Below are 19,127 nucleotides of genomic sequence, written 5' to 3'. Positions count from 1 at the left end.
TCACCAGTTTTGTTGACCTACTCTGGAAGTGCTCAGTGTCTTTCCTGTAGCAAGGGGCCCAGAACTGAGCACAGAACTTCAGGTGCAGCCTCACCGGTGCAGAGTACACGGGGATGATCACCACCCTGCTCCTGCTGGCCTGTGGCTACAAGCCGTGCTACAAAAAAAGCTCATACAACTAATGGAAGGCAAGCTGTGGCAGCAGGGAGACCTCACTGGGCACAGCATTGGGAAACCCCCAAAACAGGGAGACAGCGGCCAGTTCTGGAGACCACCTTCATGGGGTGGTAAAGCCCCACACCTGCCAGCACCAACTTGCTCAATAAGCTGAACATGCGCCCCCAAACTCTTCCTTTAAAAGAAAAAAAAAAAAAAAAAAAAAAAAAAAAAAAAAAGAAAAAAAAAAAGAGGAGACTCATAATCGGGCCACCCCCCGGCTGAGAAATCCCACTGCGGCTTTCCCCCTTCCAGGGCGCTTCCGCTATTTCTGGGCAGGGTGAAGTAACGCCGCCGCAGTCCCTGCCCGCCCGGGGGTGAAGGCTCCGTCCCGTCCCGTCCCGTCCGGTCCCGTCACGGTGCCCATCTCGTGTCACCATGACCGGCCGCCTGCTGCTCCTGCTGCTCTGCGCGGCGTTACCGGACGAGCTCCGGGCTGAAGAAGGCGGTAAGGGGCTGCTCTGGGGGGCGTCCGGGCGGAGGAGGGGGTACCCTTCTCGTAGTCTGTAGGGAGCTGCCGTGGAAGCGCCCGCATTGGAAAGTGCCTCCCGCACGAGGGAAGTGCGTGAGGGGAGCGGGGGCTGCGGCCCCCAGGATCGGGCAGACCAGGCTGTCACCCCCAAGGGTGTCCCCTCTGAGTCCTGCCAGAGGGCAGAGCAGCGCCTCGGGGCGGGGAGCGGCCAGGGGGCACCTGGGGTGATGCGAGTTTGCCGCTGGGGTTTAGCCCTGGGGGTCCCCCCGTAGAACGGGGCTGCCATCGCTGGGAGCACGGCTGAATTCGAGAACGGCGAGATCTCGTTCTTGTGCTCTGCCGGCTGCCCCTGGCTGCGGGCTGGGTACAGTGGTGAGGGTGTCCTGCCTCTGTTTGTGCTGAGAGGGTCAACATCAAAGTTCAGAGCAGAAAGACACACCGAGTGGCTTCTCTGAAGGCTTTGACTCTTCCTTCAGTGAGTCAGCCTGCTTGGGTTCTACAGCAAGGTCCTTCCTCGGCCAGCTGCCGCAGTGTCCTACTTGAGCTGACCAACAGCTCATTTGTGTTTTCGAAGAAGGCAGGACGGCAGGAAGTTTGGATCTGAGAACGCTTATCTGCTAGTTCAAGTTTATGAAAACATCCTCATGCAGCGGTGATGTGGAGGCTAAGGAGTACCGTGGCACTGACCCCACCGGCTGCATCCTGTCACTGCCCTGCACTGCAGGGAGGGACTTAAGGACAAATGAGGCAGTGGGTGAATGAACTGGCTGTTACTGAGCTAGAAGTTATAAGCATTGCTGTAGCCCTCCTGCACAGAGCTTTCTTAGAGCAAGTGGAACACCACAGTACACATAGGCTCCGTGCTGCTGCTTAGTATGGACAGCACTAGAAGAATTTGGCTCCGTTATCAAATAATATGGTTACTTATCAGCTAATTCACATCTTGCTGCATTGAGCTGCAAGCTGCAAGCTGCCCATTGGTTTTCTAGTCCCATCTGCTGCGCTGCCTTCCATGCTGCACACTGTGACTGCAAACTGCTTTTCCTTCTGTATGTTTCAGGGTTTTTGAACTCTAGCTTTTAGCGTCCACAAGCTTTCCTAAAACTTATACTTTTTACAGTGTAATTTGCAATCTACTACAGTGTTGCTTCTGTGATCCCTGTCAGGTAACATGTGCACAAGTTACTGCAGAGGGCTGTGATGGCTCATGCAGCCAAATGACTGAGCTGAGTTTAACACCTCTGATCCTTCTATTAAATCATCAGTTACCTGCATCTTGAACTTCGAGGCAGCATGTCTTGTGCTCTGTGACTTCAAGCTTTTAAAAGTAAAATGACCCAGCAACCTGAACTCCAGCTGTACTTTCTTCAGATGCTGAAGCTGACATTCATTTCCCCCTGCTCTTGGTTAAATCTTTGAATACAGCTGCATTGGCTGTACTTGCAAACTTAGAAGCAAGGCAATAACACTATGAAAGACAGTTGTTAAGTGGGACCCAAGGGCAGCACACTGGGGTTTGGGGTGGTGCAGGGCAGTAATCTCACACATGGGCTGTTTCTTTTCTGCAAGCAGGACTGTGAAACAGCTGTTCCCATCTGCCAATAGATCCCCATGCTGGCAAATCACTGCATCTTCTGTTTGTGTGCTGTTTGTTTTCTGGACCACATGTCTCCAGAGCAGCCAGTGGTGTTACTTGGTTGCCAGCTTTAAAACCAAATCAGGGGCTGCAGCCTCACTTGCCTTCACCTTGGCAGGGCAAGTCATTCTGTTCAAGGCTGGAGTCTAGAGCAGGAGCAACAGAAATATAAACCCTTGTCGGCAACCTGAACATTTTATTCTCAAAACTAACAACAGAAAGACAGAATTTTGCATGCCTCTGGCTTGTCTTGGAGTTACTGATCTCAGTGATCCTGAGATCCCATCTGCATGAGGGCTGACATAACCAGTGATGTTTCCTATGGGTTAGAAGGTCTGATTTGTTTTCCTTTCTTCACTTATTTCTGATGACTTGTAACCACCACCAAATGCTACCCAGTAGTTGTACCATTTTCTCTATTGTCTAGTGTTCATCAAGAAAGAAAGTGCCGACAAGTTCTTGGAAAGAACAAAACGTGCCAACTCATTTTTAGAAGAAATGAAGCAAGGCAATATTGAAAGAGAATGCAATGAGGAGCGCTGCTCAAAAGAAGAAGCGAGAGAAGCCTTTGAAGACAATGAGAAAACTGTAAGGATGAACTAATATGAAACATAGGCCTACATATTTCATGTCTACAAAATAGTATTGATGCATTATGAGCCAAAACTTACCAGTGTTATTGTTGACCACTTACCACAAAGAATAGGTGGTGATTTTGATTGTGGTTGGAACTGCTAAGGCATACACATATAAAACCAGTCATCATGTATCACCCCACATTAAGGACTCAGTTCTTTTACCTATTCTGATCTGCTTAATTGCCATCTTGAGGCATTTGACCTTTAAATAATTTGGTACTCCCTATGTTAGAGCTATTTTCTATTGTGGCATAGCCAAGCAGCATGACTATGTTCAAGAGTTCTTAGATGGAGAGCCTATAGGAAGGCTGAGATGGCAAATACTAATGAGGAACTTCATGTCATTTTATTCCATATTTATCCCAAGAAGTTTTACAGGGCTTCTATCATTTTGTGTCCAAAATGTTCTTTCCAACATTTGAATTCACAGAACGTGTACTGAGGATGGTTCTTTATGTTAAATTGCCCGCATGGAATGAGGTTTATGACTTTTGTGTCACCTTCCCTACCCTGGAGTGCTTAACTTTAGCTAGAAGTGCAGACAGTGCCCAAGCTAAAGGGGCACCTACAGAGATGGGGAAAGTATGGGAACAAGGGTGTCAGTAGAAGAAGTATTATATGGAAACTGAAGTGACTTGCTGGTGGAGGGAAACTGGGAACATTAGCTGTATGTGGAACAGCCCTGAAACTGGAGTCAAGGCTAGATTCATTTAACTGTAGTGTTACTTGCTGGCCAGAATGTTTTTGGAGTGGCCTTGAGGTGAACTGGGTGTGGAGACATGGGTGCATCACCTGGGCACTTCAAAGCGTAAGGGTTGAACCATAGCAGAACCAGCACAGCCTGTTCTACCTGGTGACCAGACCTAGCTGGAACGGACCGTCCTGGGCAGACGGCGTACCCAGAGTACTCAGTGAGAGGGACAGAAGAACAGAAGTCAGACAAAATGTTTTTAAACGTCAGGATTTCTGAGGTCCTGCTCCATGGGGGTATGGGGGAAGGAAGCTGAAAATTTGACATTGCAGGAGGGTAAGTAAGTTCAGTCAAAACCGAGGGCAAGATGCGGTTATGCAAGAAATGAAGAGCCTTATGCTGAGTGAGTGACATTAAGAAATCTCTGCGGAGGTTTAGGTGTTTTTGAGAAGCATGTGAGACCTGTTTCTCTTGAACTGAGAGCTATAGGTTGTTTTAACCAGATGGTTTTAATTAATTAAATGACAATATCAGACTGCAAGACACTAATTGCCTGTAAATTGAATTTTTGCATCCTCTGTATGAAAGCTCTGATATTTTCCTGAAGAATTGAATTCAGAAATTCTCATCTAACTCTTCTTGTTTTCTTTTGTTTTTCCCTTGCCTCACACCAACCCGTAGGATGAATTCTGGAATATCTACGTAGGTAAGGAAGAGTCTGCAATTGTTTAGAAAATAAAGCTTCCTTTTCGCAAGGTTGAAAAGGATGCACATCTTACATAACCACTTCCTGCTGCCTTGTTTATTCTTTTCACTGTTTCCCCTGAAAGAGGAATCTGATTGAGTTAAAGCCTTGCTGTTGCTCGAACCCAGTCACTTCATTTGATGGCCAGATTCAGCATCTTCCGGTTCCTGGGATGATCTTTGTCCTCTCAAAAAAGAATACTGGCCCTTTGCATGCCAAGGGTAGTGAGAAGCAGAAACTGGGCATCTGGCTCTGCCCATTCATCATCATGCAGAGGGTCAGCCCGAGGTGGAGGAGTCCAAGTTGCAAACAGTCATAGACGGGGGTGGCACTTCATTGCATCAGGCAGTGCAACACACCAGTCTGTACTGCACAGCCACTTACCACTTGCATGTCACCATCCATGCCACAGTGTTGCTGATTCCTGTAAGACAGAGATTTTGGTGGGAATTGTTTTCAACAGAGCTGTTTTGCATTCAGTGCTGACATACCAGTGGGTTAGCAGATACTGCCAATCAGCCTTTTCTGGTTTTGTTTTTCTGAAGGTTTGTCTTGTACTTATTAGGGTTCTGTTGTTCATAATAAGCTCACAGGGACATATTTTTAATGTATTATTGATTGGTAACATGTTCTCCTGAAGTATGTGTCTAGCCTTTGTGTAAGGAAAAGTACCTCAAAAATGTTGACCAGAGGTTGCTCAGCTTTGTCTTCTGAGTCTGAAGAAAACTGAAGACAGTTGCCACAAAGAAGATGCAGCCTTTCACAATCCTCTAAGGGGTGGGGGAGAGGAATTCTGCGTCCTACAGGGTGAAATTGCCAACACAGTCTGCGTCAGTGCTGCGATGAACAGAAGTGGAAATTTTCAAACCGTTTTCTCATGAGAATACAGGCAGTGGAACATCAGTGCCAGTGCTCACAGCGGAAATGCCAGTTTCATACATCCTAAACCACAGTCCACGCACGCTTTATTGGTGTTTAGAAGTTCTAAAAACCACAGCTGCCTTCAGCCAAGTTAGAACAATTCATTCTCATTTCTTTTTTTAGCAGGGGATTCTGCAATGGTTTTGTGCAATATGGATATAAAACTCAGTCCCCCAGCAGCAACTGCAGTACAAGGAAAATTAAGAAACTATGGTTTCTATCAGTAGGATGCTGCTTGGCTGAGTGCACTACAGAACAGAGCAGGCAGAAACCAGGAGCTGTGCTGCAGGCCTCCAGTGTGCCTTTGTTTTAATAAATGGTGGTCTTGCCTTTCCACCATGGAGGACAAACATCAGCCTTCAACACCTCTGTGGTGGATCATGTGGATGCAGCGTTTGGAATGCTGGTGTTTGCAGTCACGTTCAGGTACAGAAGGAAGGGATGGAGAGTTGTGGGGCAGTACGAAAAGCCCCACAAGTGTTCTCTGTGTCAGATGCAGCTTCATCACTGGAGTTCGCAGCCAGGGGCATCTTGCAGATGGCACAGTGGATCCTTTGGATGAGCAGTATCCTGCATCGTCTTTCTTCAGTGGACACTGCTGTTCTTTCAGCTGCTCCAAATGGAGCAGAATAGGTGGTAACATTCACTGTGTGCTTCTAAGGCAATGAATTAGCACTTCTCCAGATATCCTCCTTTTCTTACTGTGCAATTCAGAAGGGCTTGGCAGGTTCATGTGATGAAGGTGGGAGAGACCATGGCAGCAAGCATCAGTGCTAGAGTGAGATGCCTTCATGGGGGTGGGAGAAAGGGCTGCTATGTGCCACATGTCTCCAAATGCAGCACAGCCTGATTTCCCTTCTTGTGACTGTATTATTTGTGAGCTACATGTGTCTAGGGTCAAGTTAGGCAGTTGTTCTTGTGTCATGGAAAGGAAGAGAGACTGAAGAAATGTGTTTCAAATGCGGAGATCCCAGCTTAAATACAGGGAGAGTGAGGTAAGAGCTAATTCCTTGACACTGACACTTGTACCTCAGTGGATACAATGGGACATTTTTGGTACCACAAACAGCATGAAACAGGAATTTGGCCCACAAACATGGATTTAGAAGAGCTTTTAAAGTGTTTTATTTTGTTTATCTTCTGATTCATATGCTGGTTGCTTTAAAAGAGCAACACTGTGGGCGAAACACATGCACGTGGGACGAGATGACCTTTAAGTAACTAATAGTTGAGTTATTATTATGTGGAAATGGCAGGGAAATGCTTTAAACAGTTGTTGCAACATGGAAACGTCCAGTCTGCTTTTACAGTCTTCACCGTAAATAACGTACACTTTGACAAGCAAGTATTAATTTGTCTTCCTAGGAAAAAAGCTGTAACTACACACTGTCAAACAGTAGCCACCAAAAACAGATTGCAAAACTGAGGATATATATATGAATCACGCTTATTTGGAATGATTGCAGTTGCTCTTGCTCTGCCTGGAATGTGGCCACTCACAAGACATATGTCTTAAAAAGAATGATTGCTTGTCAAAACTGAACCCCCTTCTGAGTTCATTGAAAATGTGTTTTCTCTAACAACAATTTGGTTTTCATTTGTTTTTGTAGATGGTGACCAGTGCAGCTCAAATCCTTGTCAGTATGGTGGACATTGTAAAGATGGACTTGGTTCCTACACTTGCTCCTGTTTGGATGGTTATCAAGGCAAGAACTGTGAATTTGGTAGGTTTCTCCTTCAGACAGTTGTGGCAGAGAATATGCCAGGTAGCTGAAGCATTATTTTTCACTTGGAACAATGCATAGAGTAGGTGGCCATCAACAGTGAGATGGAAGCATGTCAGAAACGAAAGTCCTCTGGCTCAGTGTCTGGATAGCAATAGTGAGTGCTCCAATGTTACACTTGCTCCAAAGAAAGCACTTTTAATTATCACAGTGCCTCTTTACATGAACTTAAATCCTCAAAGCATGACGTTAAATCTAAGAACCACAAGATTCTTATTGCTGATATCAAAGAGTCTGGACTCCAAGCTCAGAAGTAAAGTCCTGTTCAGCTCACAGCATGAAGAACCAAAGAAGGCAAATCTCCAAAGGCAATGAATGCAGAGACTTTTAAGCCTTGCAGGGAATCATCTTTTTTTCTTATAAGTCTTTTCTGAGTCTCACACCTATGGCATTCAGCTACTTCTAGTGATGTTGCTGGAGTGTGATTGTCCAGAAGTGAGAGTGGAGGGTGTGGAACTGAAGGTCAGAAACAGATCTGAGGGGAGTGGTGAGGAGCTGAGTTTTTTAAGGCTGGAGGAGGGAATCAGTTGAGGGTTTACCAATAACTGCACTTTTGTGTTAGTAGTTTATTACTACTACCTCTCCTTTTGAAGCTCACCGTGACACAGCCGCTATTTGCACTTGGGTTTCGCATGTATGCTTTGTGTGGTGGATGTGTTTCCTTTGTAAGGTATAAGCTAATGTTAGCCACTCGTGCTGTTACTAAAATGGGCTTCAGGTCTTTTACAGGGGGAGCTTGTCCTGTTTAAAGAGTACCGTTGAATTTGGTCAACTTCAAGATCTTCTATGAAGTCAGTGTTTATTCTCCAAACTTCTCTCTTTATAGTCATACCGAAGTACTGCAAAATAAACAATGGCGACTGTGAGCAGTTCTGCAGCATCAAAAAAGGTGTGCAGAAGGATGTCGTGTGTTCCTGTACAAGTGGCTATGAGCTGGCAGAAGATGGCAAACAGTGTGTTTCAAAAGGTACAAAGCCGTATGGTAAACTAATAGCAATGGAGGTGGGGCTTGTTTCACAGCTAACGAATATCTTTTGAACTATTTTCTACATGGCATAGGATTAAGACCAAGGCTATATGGTTTGTATTTTCAAGGCCTTCCATGTGTGAGGTGATGTGATGAACATCTCAGAATAGAGTTGAGTAGTAGTGCTACCTGATCTCACAGTACTACCTGAGGAAATAAAATGCTGTTGACAGGAGAAAATCCTAGTTGTGTCTTGTAATTGTAGGGAAAATTGTAGTTGTATCTTACATTCTGTATAAAACAGCCACTTGCAAAAACCTCTTTTGATTTCAGTTAGTGAAATTAAATAGTAACAGCTGACATTAAATAATTAAGATTGATGCTAATTTAAGTACATTTTTATTGTATTCCAACAAATCGGGGGAGGGAGCGGAATGTGAGTCAACTGTATGATCCTGACATTGGTTTTTATAGCCTTTATGACTTGGTCCATCTCTCTTACACAGTACGCTGAGTTTTCTAATTAAGATGATTGTAGTAAGAGTAGGACAAGCATATGGCAATGTGAACAACTGAAGATAACTTTGAAAACACTGTGCAGAGGCTGAACTTATGGACAAGTTTTAGGACAAGCAAATACCTTTCATCTGCCAGAACATCTGTTCTTCTTCCTTTGTTACATCTGCCAGGGCTTTGGTAGTCTTGAAAACATCTGCATTAACTGATTTACTGTGAGATGGTGTTGTCAAAGAGTGTTCTCCTGCATGGATGTTTCAGTCCTTCTTCTCTAATTGTAGCATCCTTGTCTTTACAGTAAAGTACCCATGTGGAAAAGTTCTTGTGAAAAGAACTAAAAGGTCTATCAATTTACCCACTAATAGTAGTACCAATGCAACTAGTGATCAAGATGTCCCCTCCACGGATGGAACAAATCTGGAGGAGGACTTCCCTGCTACCACAGAAAGCCCAACTCCCCCTCCTCGCAACAGATCAAGTAACACAGATCCAAATGTTGATGTCAGGATAGTAGGTGGGGATGAGTGTCATCCTGGTGAATGCCCATGGCAGGTAAATCTGATGCATGTGTTTTTGAGGGAAACTGTATAATTGTTCATTTAATTACTTTGTGTTCTGCTGTGTGCTGTTTCTAATTGGAATTGGCTGAGTTACCTGAACTCAGGTGCTTGTGTGTGCCATTCTGCAAACCGTGGCCTAAGAATGTCAAAATGAATGGTTTTGTGACATTTTAGGTTGTGCTGCTTTTAACCTGTTACCAGAGAGGGCTTTTGAGACGTGCTGGTTCAACAGTGTTGTCTTTACATGTTGCGTTCCAGTTCTGTACATAAGCTGTGCTGTTTTGGCAGAGCTGACCTGCTTCTGCCTTTCTTTGTCATCTTTCTTTGCCTTTCTTTGCTCAACTTTTCTAAGGAATGATGACTTACCTTCTCTGTTTCTCTGAGTGAGATGTATCATATTTAGCACTTGCTATTTCTTTCCTCTCATAGGCTGTGCTGTTGAATGAGAAAGATGAAGAGTTTTGTGGTGGAACTATATTGAATGAAGATTTCATCCTTACTGCTGCTCACTGCATAAACCAATCCAAAGAGATCAAAGTTGTTGTTGGTAAGGCGCTGTGTATTTTTTTCTTGTGGTGTGTGAGGATGCGTTGCAGACATTCTCTGTCCCTGTTACCCATGTTAGATGTAACCATATCAACTGATTTGTTATTGTTTGTTGTTTTGGTGGTATTATGCTATCTACTGTTTCCTATTGTAGAAATCCTGTTTTGTAATCACTGGCATAGCTGAAGTAGAAGGTGATAATGGTAATAATTTCTTTGCCAGGTAGTTGGAAGGGTTTAAGAGCAAATGTTCTGGAAGTGTTGGTGAGTGCCGTGCTTGTCAGACAAGTGCTTCTCCAGAAAGCTCATCATTTTTTCCTGCAGGTCTGAAACACATCAACTGTTTTCTATAGGAACACTGGGGAAAGCTGTGACACACAAACTAATGGAAGAAGAAACTCTTATCTATCTCACATTAATGCACTGCTCCACTTCTGAGAAATGATACCAGATCAACAGAACTTTGTATTTGCACTCTTAGTTTTGATCCAGAGCAGATTCACTTCCTCAGTATAGGCCAGGCTCAAGCTGCTGTAAAACATCCACCAAATTTGCATTAGTTTAGCTGAATGATTTTATGCTGATTTACATAAACTGGTACAGAAAGCTTCATACACAAAACCTTGGAGCTGAAACTGCATCCAAGCATGGCTAATAAATATTGCAGTCCATTCTTGCAATTTACTTGTACAGTATGAAATCTTAGAGTGGTAGCAATGGGAACACTGGTGTCCTCCTTTATCAAGGCTGTTCTTATTCTCTGTTATCCTATTAATGATCCTTTTAATTATCTTGTACAGGTGAAGTGGATAGAGAAAAGGAAGAACACTCTGAAACGAAGCATACTGCAGAGAAAATATTTGTTCACTCTAAGTACATCGCCGAGACTTATGATAATGACATAGCCCTCATAAAGCTGAAGGAACCTATACGGTTTTCTGAGTATGTTGTCCCAGCATGCCTCCCACAAGCAGACTTTGCTAATGAAGTGCTGATGAACCAAAAGTCTGGGATGGTTAGTGGCTTTGGGCGTGAATTTGAAGCTGGACGGCTTTCCAAAAGACTGAAAGTGCTTGAAGTCCCCTATGTTGATAGGAGCACTTGCAAGCAGTCCACTAACTTTTTAATAACAGAGAACATGTTCTGTGCTGGTTATGAAACAGAGCAAAAGGATGCTTGTCAAGGAGACAGTGGAGGCCCCCATGTAACCAGATATAAGGATACTTACTTTGTTACTGGAATTGTTAGCTGGGGAGAAGGATGTGCAAGGAAGGGCAAATACGGCATATATACCAAACTGTCCAGATTCTTACGTTGGGTAAGGACGGTCATGAGACAAAAGTAGTAGCGGTGTGGCTCTCAATCCTTCCATTAGTAAACAAGGTGCCGTTTCTCTAATGGCAGTGTTTTTTATTTTATTTTATTTTAGCCACATCTGCTAAACTCGTTTTGAAAACTGGTTTCTTGAAGTTATGGTGCTGCTTCTCTTTTTTCTTGACTTTAAGCATGTATCCGTGGTCTGCTGGTGTTGTTTTGAGTTTGTATGGTAAGGGGCTTTCACCAAACAAAATGCCTGCTCATTGGTGTCTTCTGATTGCTTGACTGGTTGTTGTCATTTTGGTTCCTTTCTGTTTGCCCAAGTAATTCCACCAGATGCTCCTGGACATAACACGATGGAAGTGGGAAGGCTAGGACTTCAGTCAGTCCTCCTACTGATGCCCACAGACTCAGCAGGGAGTTTGTTCCCACTAGAGCTTTTTAGCTTCTACCTGTGGATGTCTTTAGAAGATGAAGGGAAAAGGGAAGTTTCCTTGGCCAAAGCTGAGGCACAAGTAAGTATTCAGTGTGTTGCTAAATGACCATGTTCCACAAAACTTCCCACTTAGGTCCCAGAAGCTAAGTAAAATGTTGTATTACTTCATATGATTGTACTTCACTCTAGTTTAATTTGAACACTTATTTTCTGCTCCTTCAGAAAAAAATAACATGTATGTACACTGTTTCCTGTATCGTATTCTGGATTGTGCATGGCTGAGGATTGGAGAGGTCCCTCAGTGTGTACTTGTTCCAGGTGCTACTGTAAGATGTGTTATCAGCGTACATAAGCATTTGAAATAAAACATTATTTCTTTTTTGTTCTTTTTTTATTCTCTCTGGTCAGCTTACACATATATGAAGGCAGAGTCTTGTTTGGAAGTGAAGAAAGAGTGCAGGTCTTCAAACAAACATGTGACACATTTCCCTTGCATTAAGATTAGCAATGGCTCAACACTCAGACTTTTGTATGTGGAGCACTGTTCCTGCAAACATTCTCCTTCAGACATTAGAATCATAGAATCATAGAATCACAAGGTTGGAAGGGACCTATAAGATCATCTAGTCCAACCATCCTCCCTTTACCATGCCTACAGGAAACCCCTAAACCATGTCTCCTAGCTCCCTATCCAGGTGCTTCTTGAACACTGCCAGGGATGGTGACTCCATCACCTTCCTGGGCAGGCTATTCCAATACATTCTCAGCTGTAGTTCTAGACACAGAAATCATGGCATAATCTGCAGTAGATGGGATGAGTGAAAGCTGTCTTGTCCAACCCCATGCTGAAAGCAAGGCTAACATCAAAGAGAAATAGGGTTGTGCAGGGTCTGATCAAGTTTTGAAAACTTTTGAGGCAAAGTTGCTACTCCTCTGGGCAACAGGTTGCTGTGTTTTAGAACACTCACAGCTAAAGATTTGTCATATCCACTTGGAATTTTCCTTGTTGAATGATCTAAATGCAACTCTCCCTGGCTTAACAAACCCAGTTTCCTCAAGCTTTTTAATATGCATGATCATGTCTGGTTCCCTACTTATCCTGATGGATTTTCCAAGGCTCCTCTTATCTATGATGCTCCTATGCTGTTTAAGTATGCTAAACTTTGCCAGACACCCGTCTCTTATCTCTTAGGGTTTGAGTGGGTACTGGCTAGTTTTGTATAGCAGGTGCTGTGAGGAAGACAGGTTGAAAAACTAGAAAGACAGCTCTGCTTAGCACCAAGGTATTGCTGCAGTCAGCAGAAAATGCAGACATGAAGAACTGCAGGTCATTTACCCCGGATTGATGATCTCTACCTGTATAAAATCACAGGAGGGTTATTTAAATGTTTGTTCAGCAATGATAGTTCCATGAATTTTTCTGTCCTCTAACCCTTTGTCCCACATTCACCCCATACACCATCAGGGTGAAACGTCTGTTTTCAGAGAGAAGTGCTCAGGCACAGGTGCTACCCAAATCCCATAAAAGTACTTGTGCTAAGGGCATTGTTCTGCATCAGTGAAGTCTGATGTGACACTTGGACTGGACTATATATGTAAAGTGTTGGGGTGGCTGAGGAGAGGACCTCCCTCTGATAAGGGTGGCTATTGCTGGGAAGAGAGAAAGTGTTATTATTCTGTAGTATACAAGAGACTGTCCTTGGGCTTTGCAATCAGAGTTTATCTTTTACCAAGCTTTAATCTTGTATCGTGGTGCCTACAGAGCACCGGATTTTCTGTGGGGAGACTTCCTTGCTCTCTACAACAACCTGAATAGAGGTTGCAGTAAAAAAAGAGTGTCAGTCTCTTTTTGTCAGGTGACAGGATGTGGGGAAATGGCCTCAAATTGCCCAAGAGGAGGTTTAGATTGGATGACAGGAAGAATTTCTTCACAAGAATGGTGGTCAGGCATTGGAATGTGCTGCCCAGGGAGGTGGTGAAGTTCCCATTCCTGGAGGTATTTAAGAGATATGTAGACATAGACCTTAGGGGTACGGTTTAGTGGCGGGACTTGGTATTGTCAGGTCAATGGTTGGGCTTGCTCTTAAGGGTCTTTTCCAACCTCAGTGATTCAATGCATCTATTCTATGAATAAGAAACCAGGGCATTTGTCAGGCCTAGTCCAAGTTAAGTATCTGGGCAAGAGCTTCTTGTACATGAGACACTGGATCTCATGAGAAAAATGAGGCTTCTTTAGACTTAAAACAGGGAAGGTAAAAAGAGTCCAGAACCAGAAGGTTCAAAGAGATCTCATGGAAATCCTTCTAACTCTGTGATTAGAAAAGCCACTAATAGGTTTTATCTGGGTGAAGTCTCGAATGTTGGATTTCCTTAAGAAATGAGGAAGAATGCAGCACAGTGGGCTACCATAAGGAATGAAGATGGGCAAGAAGGCCTTCTTTGTGATATCCTCCAGCACAGCAGGGAAACACACAGCTGCAGGGGCTGTGTCCAGATGGAACTCATTTTCAGCTGAAGAATTATCCAGAGTGATCAGAGCCTCAGACCACAAGGCTCTGTCAGTAGCTATCCCCATGGAGTGGCATTGGCCAATAAATACATTTATGTGTTCAAAAGAAGGTGGAAATTGATGCATTTGTGGAAGTACTGTCCAGCATGGTGACTTTGTGAAGCTTTGCTGTCATGAGGCACCTAAAAGCTGCCAGGTTGGCACTGCTGTGACACAGCAGCTTTTGCTGCTTTAACATTGTCCTTTGGTGCCTCTGAGCCCACGCTTTGCCCTTAGCAGTTTTGTTTTCTCCTGAGTTAACAACCTTTGCTCTGCAGTGCTTCTTATTTAGCAGAGATGTGAGAATTCAATGGTCCTTATTATCAGTGTTGATTTGTAAGCTACTGACAAACCGAACCTGTGGTGTTTAATAGTGCAGAGAAGAGCTAGGACTCCACATTGTAAAATGACAGAGTTTATTATGAAGAAAGCAAAGAAAAGGAACAAGATAATAAAATTAATGTTTTTTTAAAAGAGAGAAAATATATGGATACATCTATTAAAATAAAAGCTCACTTACATGCCATGCTATCCCAAGGTCAAAAAAGGAAAGGAGGATTAATTAAAATAATGAGCTGCTTCAAAATTTAACCTCCAAAAGGAAGCATAAAAAAAACAGAATCAGTTCAAATCACATAAAATCAGCATAAAAGAATTGCAAATGTCCTGGCATAAAAACAAAACGACTAAGGCCTAAATAACATAAATATGGTATGAAAATCTAGCGCTGATCTAAGAGTATAGATATGGGAAGAGAGAACAAGGAGAATGCTTCCCCACTGGTGAAGATAATCTTTCTTCCTTAAGGTATCAGATTATTTGTGTTCAGCGAGGAGAAAAGAAACTGCTGAGTTGCAGCTGTCAGAAACGAATCACATCACACCAACCTCATTTCCCCCAAGGACGGGATAACAGGCTGCAAAAGATGCCATACATCCACATCATTTTATATACTACTCTCACTCTAGCAGGTAGGGAAGCATGACCTGGATGAAACTACAGAGAGGTTGGTTCACATCAGGCTGTGAGGCTGTGCAAGTCAGTGTTTCAGTGCCAAAGGAAAGCTGGTAGGTAGCGCAGGGCTCCACAGAGGTGGGACTTAGGACCTCTGCTATTCACTATCTTACCCAGTGACATGAAGGGCGGGAGAGAGTGTTTACTCCTGATATTTATAGCTGGTTCCAGAATGAAAGACTACCATAAATCAACATGAGAGTTCAAGACCATCCTGTAGGAAAAAAAACAGTACAATGTAAATAGGAGGCAATTCAGGAAGAGCAAAACAAAATTCCTCTTAGCCCTGCCATGTATAATCAAGGGTGTCTTTAAAACGTGTGCAACAAAACAAGGAAGGAACTGAAGTAGTCTCCGGTTCCACTAGACAAGAAGTGAAGACAAGAAGCAATGGGATCTTGCCACACTGTGGGAAACTCTGTGTGGATATTGTTGTTACACAGTTAGTTGTTATAACGCTATCTAAAAGTGGGTTAGCTGCATGGGTGAGCTGTGGAATCCTACAAACCCATATTAGGGGATTTGTGTTTCTGGCTATGCTCTGGATGATGACAACAAAACCTTCATTCCTGCAGGTATGAAGCCACATTTAAAGTTCATTTTGTTGGACGCACATCACATCTTTACTGAATTTAGGAAGGACTGATGTATTGCAGGGCTGTTGCAGCATGAGGAATAACGTTCACTGTTGGCATCTGGCTTGTGTGAACTGTTACCAATGAAAAGTCCACTAGCAAAAGGTGATAACCTAACCAATATCAAATTGTGCAGCTGTGAGTGATGTGCAGTGGCCAAAATAGTGCAGATGGGTATGTTCTCAGGCCTGACTGCAAAACCCGTCTTCCAACAGGTACATGAAAATAGCAGTACCAATAATGGAAGACGCTCAAAAATTTGTTTTGCTGGCCACGAAGCTGTTTGTTACACTGAAGTCTCTGTCAGACCAGCAAGAAAGGCAGTTCTGAGCTAAAGTGAAGGTTTGTAACAGCAGCTGGGTCTTCACATCTGGTTTGCATTGGGTTACAGATGGGACGGCCTTGGTGTTAATAAGGGACAGGTGTACCAAATGCTCAGTCAGATTCAGACATCAAGTGTTAGTGTCTCAGTTTTGCCTTTGCGGTTTGGTTCCCGTGTGGTAAATTTAAGAGAAATCATGAAGTGGGTCAAGAAAAGGTTACGAGTCCTGGGGATTGTCTTAAAAATGAGGAAACCACCAAGGCTCCAAGCAACCACTCTGAGGTAGTAGAAGAGGCTGTCGGTATACCCAGCGTCTGTCCATGGCAGGTAAGGTGCCTTACTCACAAGAGGTTTAACACCTCCAGTACTCACCAGTGTATGTATGTATTATGACTGTTTTCATAATCAAGAACATGCTGAGAGGAGGAGGATAGGAGAGAAGGAGGGTGGAAGATACTGAGCATAGAGCTGGACTTTTGCCTAGAACCCCTTCCCTGCCAGCCACACAGCTCCTCAGACTGCAACATAGCAGTGCTGAGAGGATGACTGGAGTCTTTGTTTTGACCATGTCTGAAGTCAACAAAAAAACAGAAAGGAATAATGCTGTTACAATATTAATCAAATTAGTTTAGAGAATAATAACCAGTAACTGAGCATGCAAACTCAACTTTGAGCCAGGAAAAAATGTTTGTCTTGTCAAGTTTCCTACTGTGGTGGTTTCCTACTGTGGTCACTTCTTGAGTTTAGCTCTCACTACATCCAAACTGAGGATGCTGCTGACAGAAAATACATATGAAAGTTTCTTCTTTGAGAAAGCTACTTGAATCTCAAGTAGCTGTTGAGGATTTCCCTGCACATACATTTTTGCACTTATGCTTTTTCCTCTCTTGGCAGGCTGTTCCAGTACAGAAGAATGCTAGATGGATTTATGGAGAAACAATTCTGAATGAGTATTTCATTCTTACTGCAGCTCACTGTTAATTATGTTAATTTATGAAGAGGGAAAAGCAAAAGGTAGTTTGTCACAAGTTCTAGGCACTGAAAGCAGTATTCTGAGTCACAAAATTTGCACTTGTCCTGCAATTGTAAATAAAAGAAAACATCAGTGCCTGTCGATTTAATTCCAAAAGAGTCTTCATACAAGTTGAGAAGATTAAATACAAACAAGTTCTTATGTTTTTATGTGCAGGATGTTAAAGACAATGAATGTTTCCAGTTTAAGTCTGTTTGACTGTGTAGCTCTACAAAGAACAGGGGTGAGATCCTACTCTTCACTGGTGTTCTGATAATCTCCTGCTGCGCTTCAGAGACACTTCTTTCACCATCATTACCTGTGTTGTGATTTTGGTTGTAATAAAGTGAATGTATTATGTACTCCACAAATTACAGTGTTGCTGTAAGTCATCATTTATATAAGGTGTTATTTAAGTTAACAGCCAAAGAGATTTTAAATCTGTGAGAGTAAATTTTCTTCCAAGAATAGGAAAAGTCTGACTCTAAAACCAGCTGAGCCGCACATACTCTGTCTGCTTTACTTTAATTCAGAGAAGAAAAAAGAAGACCTGCTGTTCAGTCCAGTGGTACATAAAAATGATGAACTAGACTGTAAGATACTTGGGTCCCTATAGAATGATAAAGTGCTCTGTGATGTACTTTAAAAAGCGCATCAGTGCGTAAGAACAAACACTGTCTGCAGAGGCGTTTCACCCAACTGCTTAATTGCACAGAAAATTGCAGTTCTCAAGAGACACACCAAAGACAGGCATCGCGTTACTGATGCTCTGCCTCTGTCAACCTTCTAAGCCTTCAGAGAGAGGAAGGAGTTGGAACTCAGGCCATTCTGGAAGATTGACTTTGATTCTTCCATAAACACCTACAAATGCCACAAATCTTTTGTTGCAGATGGATATTTTCTTTTCCTGTCAAGAATACCCAAATCAACTACTAAATGTTGTAATCCAGCCACATGGCGGTTGCACAAGCCTACAGAGTCTGTGTCTCCCATGGCTTGGGAGTCAGGTGTACAGCTGGAACCATTTCCACCTCCTGGTCTCATCTGGCCAGGATGCAGCTAAAAGTTCTCAGGTGGTAGCCTTACACTGGGGCAGGGCTTCCCTTCTGCAAAGGAAGGAACTGGATGGCCATGAGGAAACCAGAAATCACAGTGTCTGGACTCAGTTGCAGGGCTGTTCAAATTCCACCTAAGGGAAGAGAACCAAGTGGAAAAAGAAGAGCAGAAATGGTAGAGGGAAGTTTCAGGAGCTGAGCTCTAAGCAAGAACACTAAGCCTTGTAATGGGCTCTGAAGAGTCCTTGTGATATCTTTAGAAGCAGAAATAGATAATGTCAGCACTTGTCTGCAGAGATGTCGGAGTAGCTCCAGGATGTTTTCTGTTTTCACAGCCAGACTGTCAGGAGGCTTGCACAACCTCAAGGAAAGCCCACGTGGGTGCAGAACCCCCTAGAGGGAATCAGCTCTCCTGTGGTTTCGTTCCTGCCTTGGGATGTCATGCAATCTGCAGCCAAACAGAAGGGCAGTGCTGACATTCCTCCAGTACAAGTGCAAGTCCCTCCAGCTTTTAGAAATGGTGATGCCCTTCAAATACAGCAAGAAAAGCTTTTTCTTTTCCTGCAGATGGTGAACAGCACGGGTTGGCTGCTGCCCAGACATTTAACTGAATTATAAATCATTTTAACTGCGCTAAGCATTAAACCTTTGCAGAGTACGTGCTTCCCCTGTTGTCCAGTTCTTCCTCATTCCCTGTCCCCCAGCTCCCCCAGCTCCCCAGGAAGGTGGAGGCTGGAGCAGCTCCTGCCATGGGCAGCACACATCACCCCTTAGCCTTGAACCACCTACAGTGTCCACAAACCAACTACGGTGCTGCTCAGCAGCAGGACTTCCCAGGTACAGACGTGGCTGTGAGCCCAGCCATCAGCTTTCTCTATTTGCTTAGTGCAAGGGCAGTGTTTTCTGGAATATCATGCTGAGTGTGCATTTCCCAAAAATGTGTAACAGTGACAGAGATCTCAGCTGACAACCAGCCAGGTCTGCAGCAAACAGGGGTGCTGGATGTGCTGATAAACTCTGTATCCGTCTGCTCGCTGTGATGTTTAAGGGAGTGGAAAAATAAATTCCATTTGCTCTTCCTAAAGCATCATGCAAGC

The 19,127-nt window shown here is 43.7% G+C and overlaps 1 protein-coding gene across 2 annotated transcripts; it reads left to right on the top strand.

Moving 5' to 3' along the window:
• The first annotated feature begins 446 nt into the window (after positions 1–446).
• Positions 447–11,830, top strand: F10 (coagulation factor X). Of its 2 annotated transcripts, XM_032441994.1 has the most exons (8): positions 447–664; positions 2,752–2,912; positions 4,335–4,359; positions 6,930–7,043; positions 7,930–8,070; positions 8,885–9,138; positions 9,576–9,693; positions 10,492–11,830. In XM_032441994.1, the coding sequence occupies exons 1-8, from the start codon at positions 595–597 to the stop codon at positions 11,034–11,036; spliced, it is 1,428 nt and encodes a 475-aa protein (XP_032297885.1). In that variant the 5' UTR covers positions 447–594; the 3' UTR covers positions 11,037–11,830. The 2 variants fall into 2 exon arrangements, with proteins under 2 accessions (XP_032297885.1, XP_032297886.1); XM_032441995.1 differs by lacking the exons at positions 2,752–2,912; positions 4,335–4,359.
• The last annotated feature ends 7,297 nt before the right edge of the window (positions 11,831–19,127 follow it).

The sequence above is a fragment of the Coturnix japonica genome, chromosome 1, assembly GCF_001577835.2.
Source record: "Coturnix japonica isolate 7356 chromosome 1, Coturnix japonica 2.1, whole genome shotgun sequence".
Lineage (NCBI taxonomy): Eukaryota > Metazoa > Chordata > Aves > Galliformes > Phasianidae > Coturnix > Coturnix japonica.
This window is presented reverse-complemented; position numbering and strand designations above follow the sequence as displayed.

Coding starts and splice junctions, on each gene's coding strand:
- F10 (XM_032441994.1), top strand. CDS start 595: ATGACCGGCCGCCTGCTGCTCCTGCTGCTCTGCGCGGCGTTACCGGAC. Junction 7,044..7,929: donor AGGCAAGAACTGTGAATTTG/GTAGGTTTCTCC, acceptor CTCTCTTTATAG/TCATACCGAAGTACTGCAAA. Junction 9,139..9,575: donor CTGGTGAATGCCCATGGCAG/GTAAATCTGATG, acceptor TTCCTCTCATAG/GCTGTGCTGTTGAATGAGAA.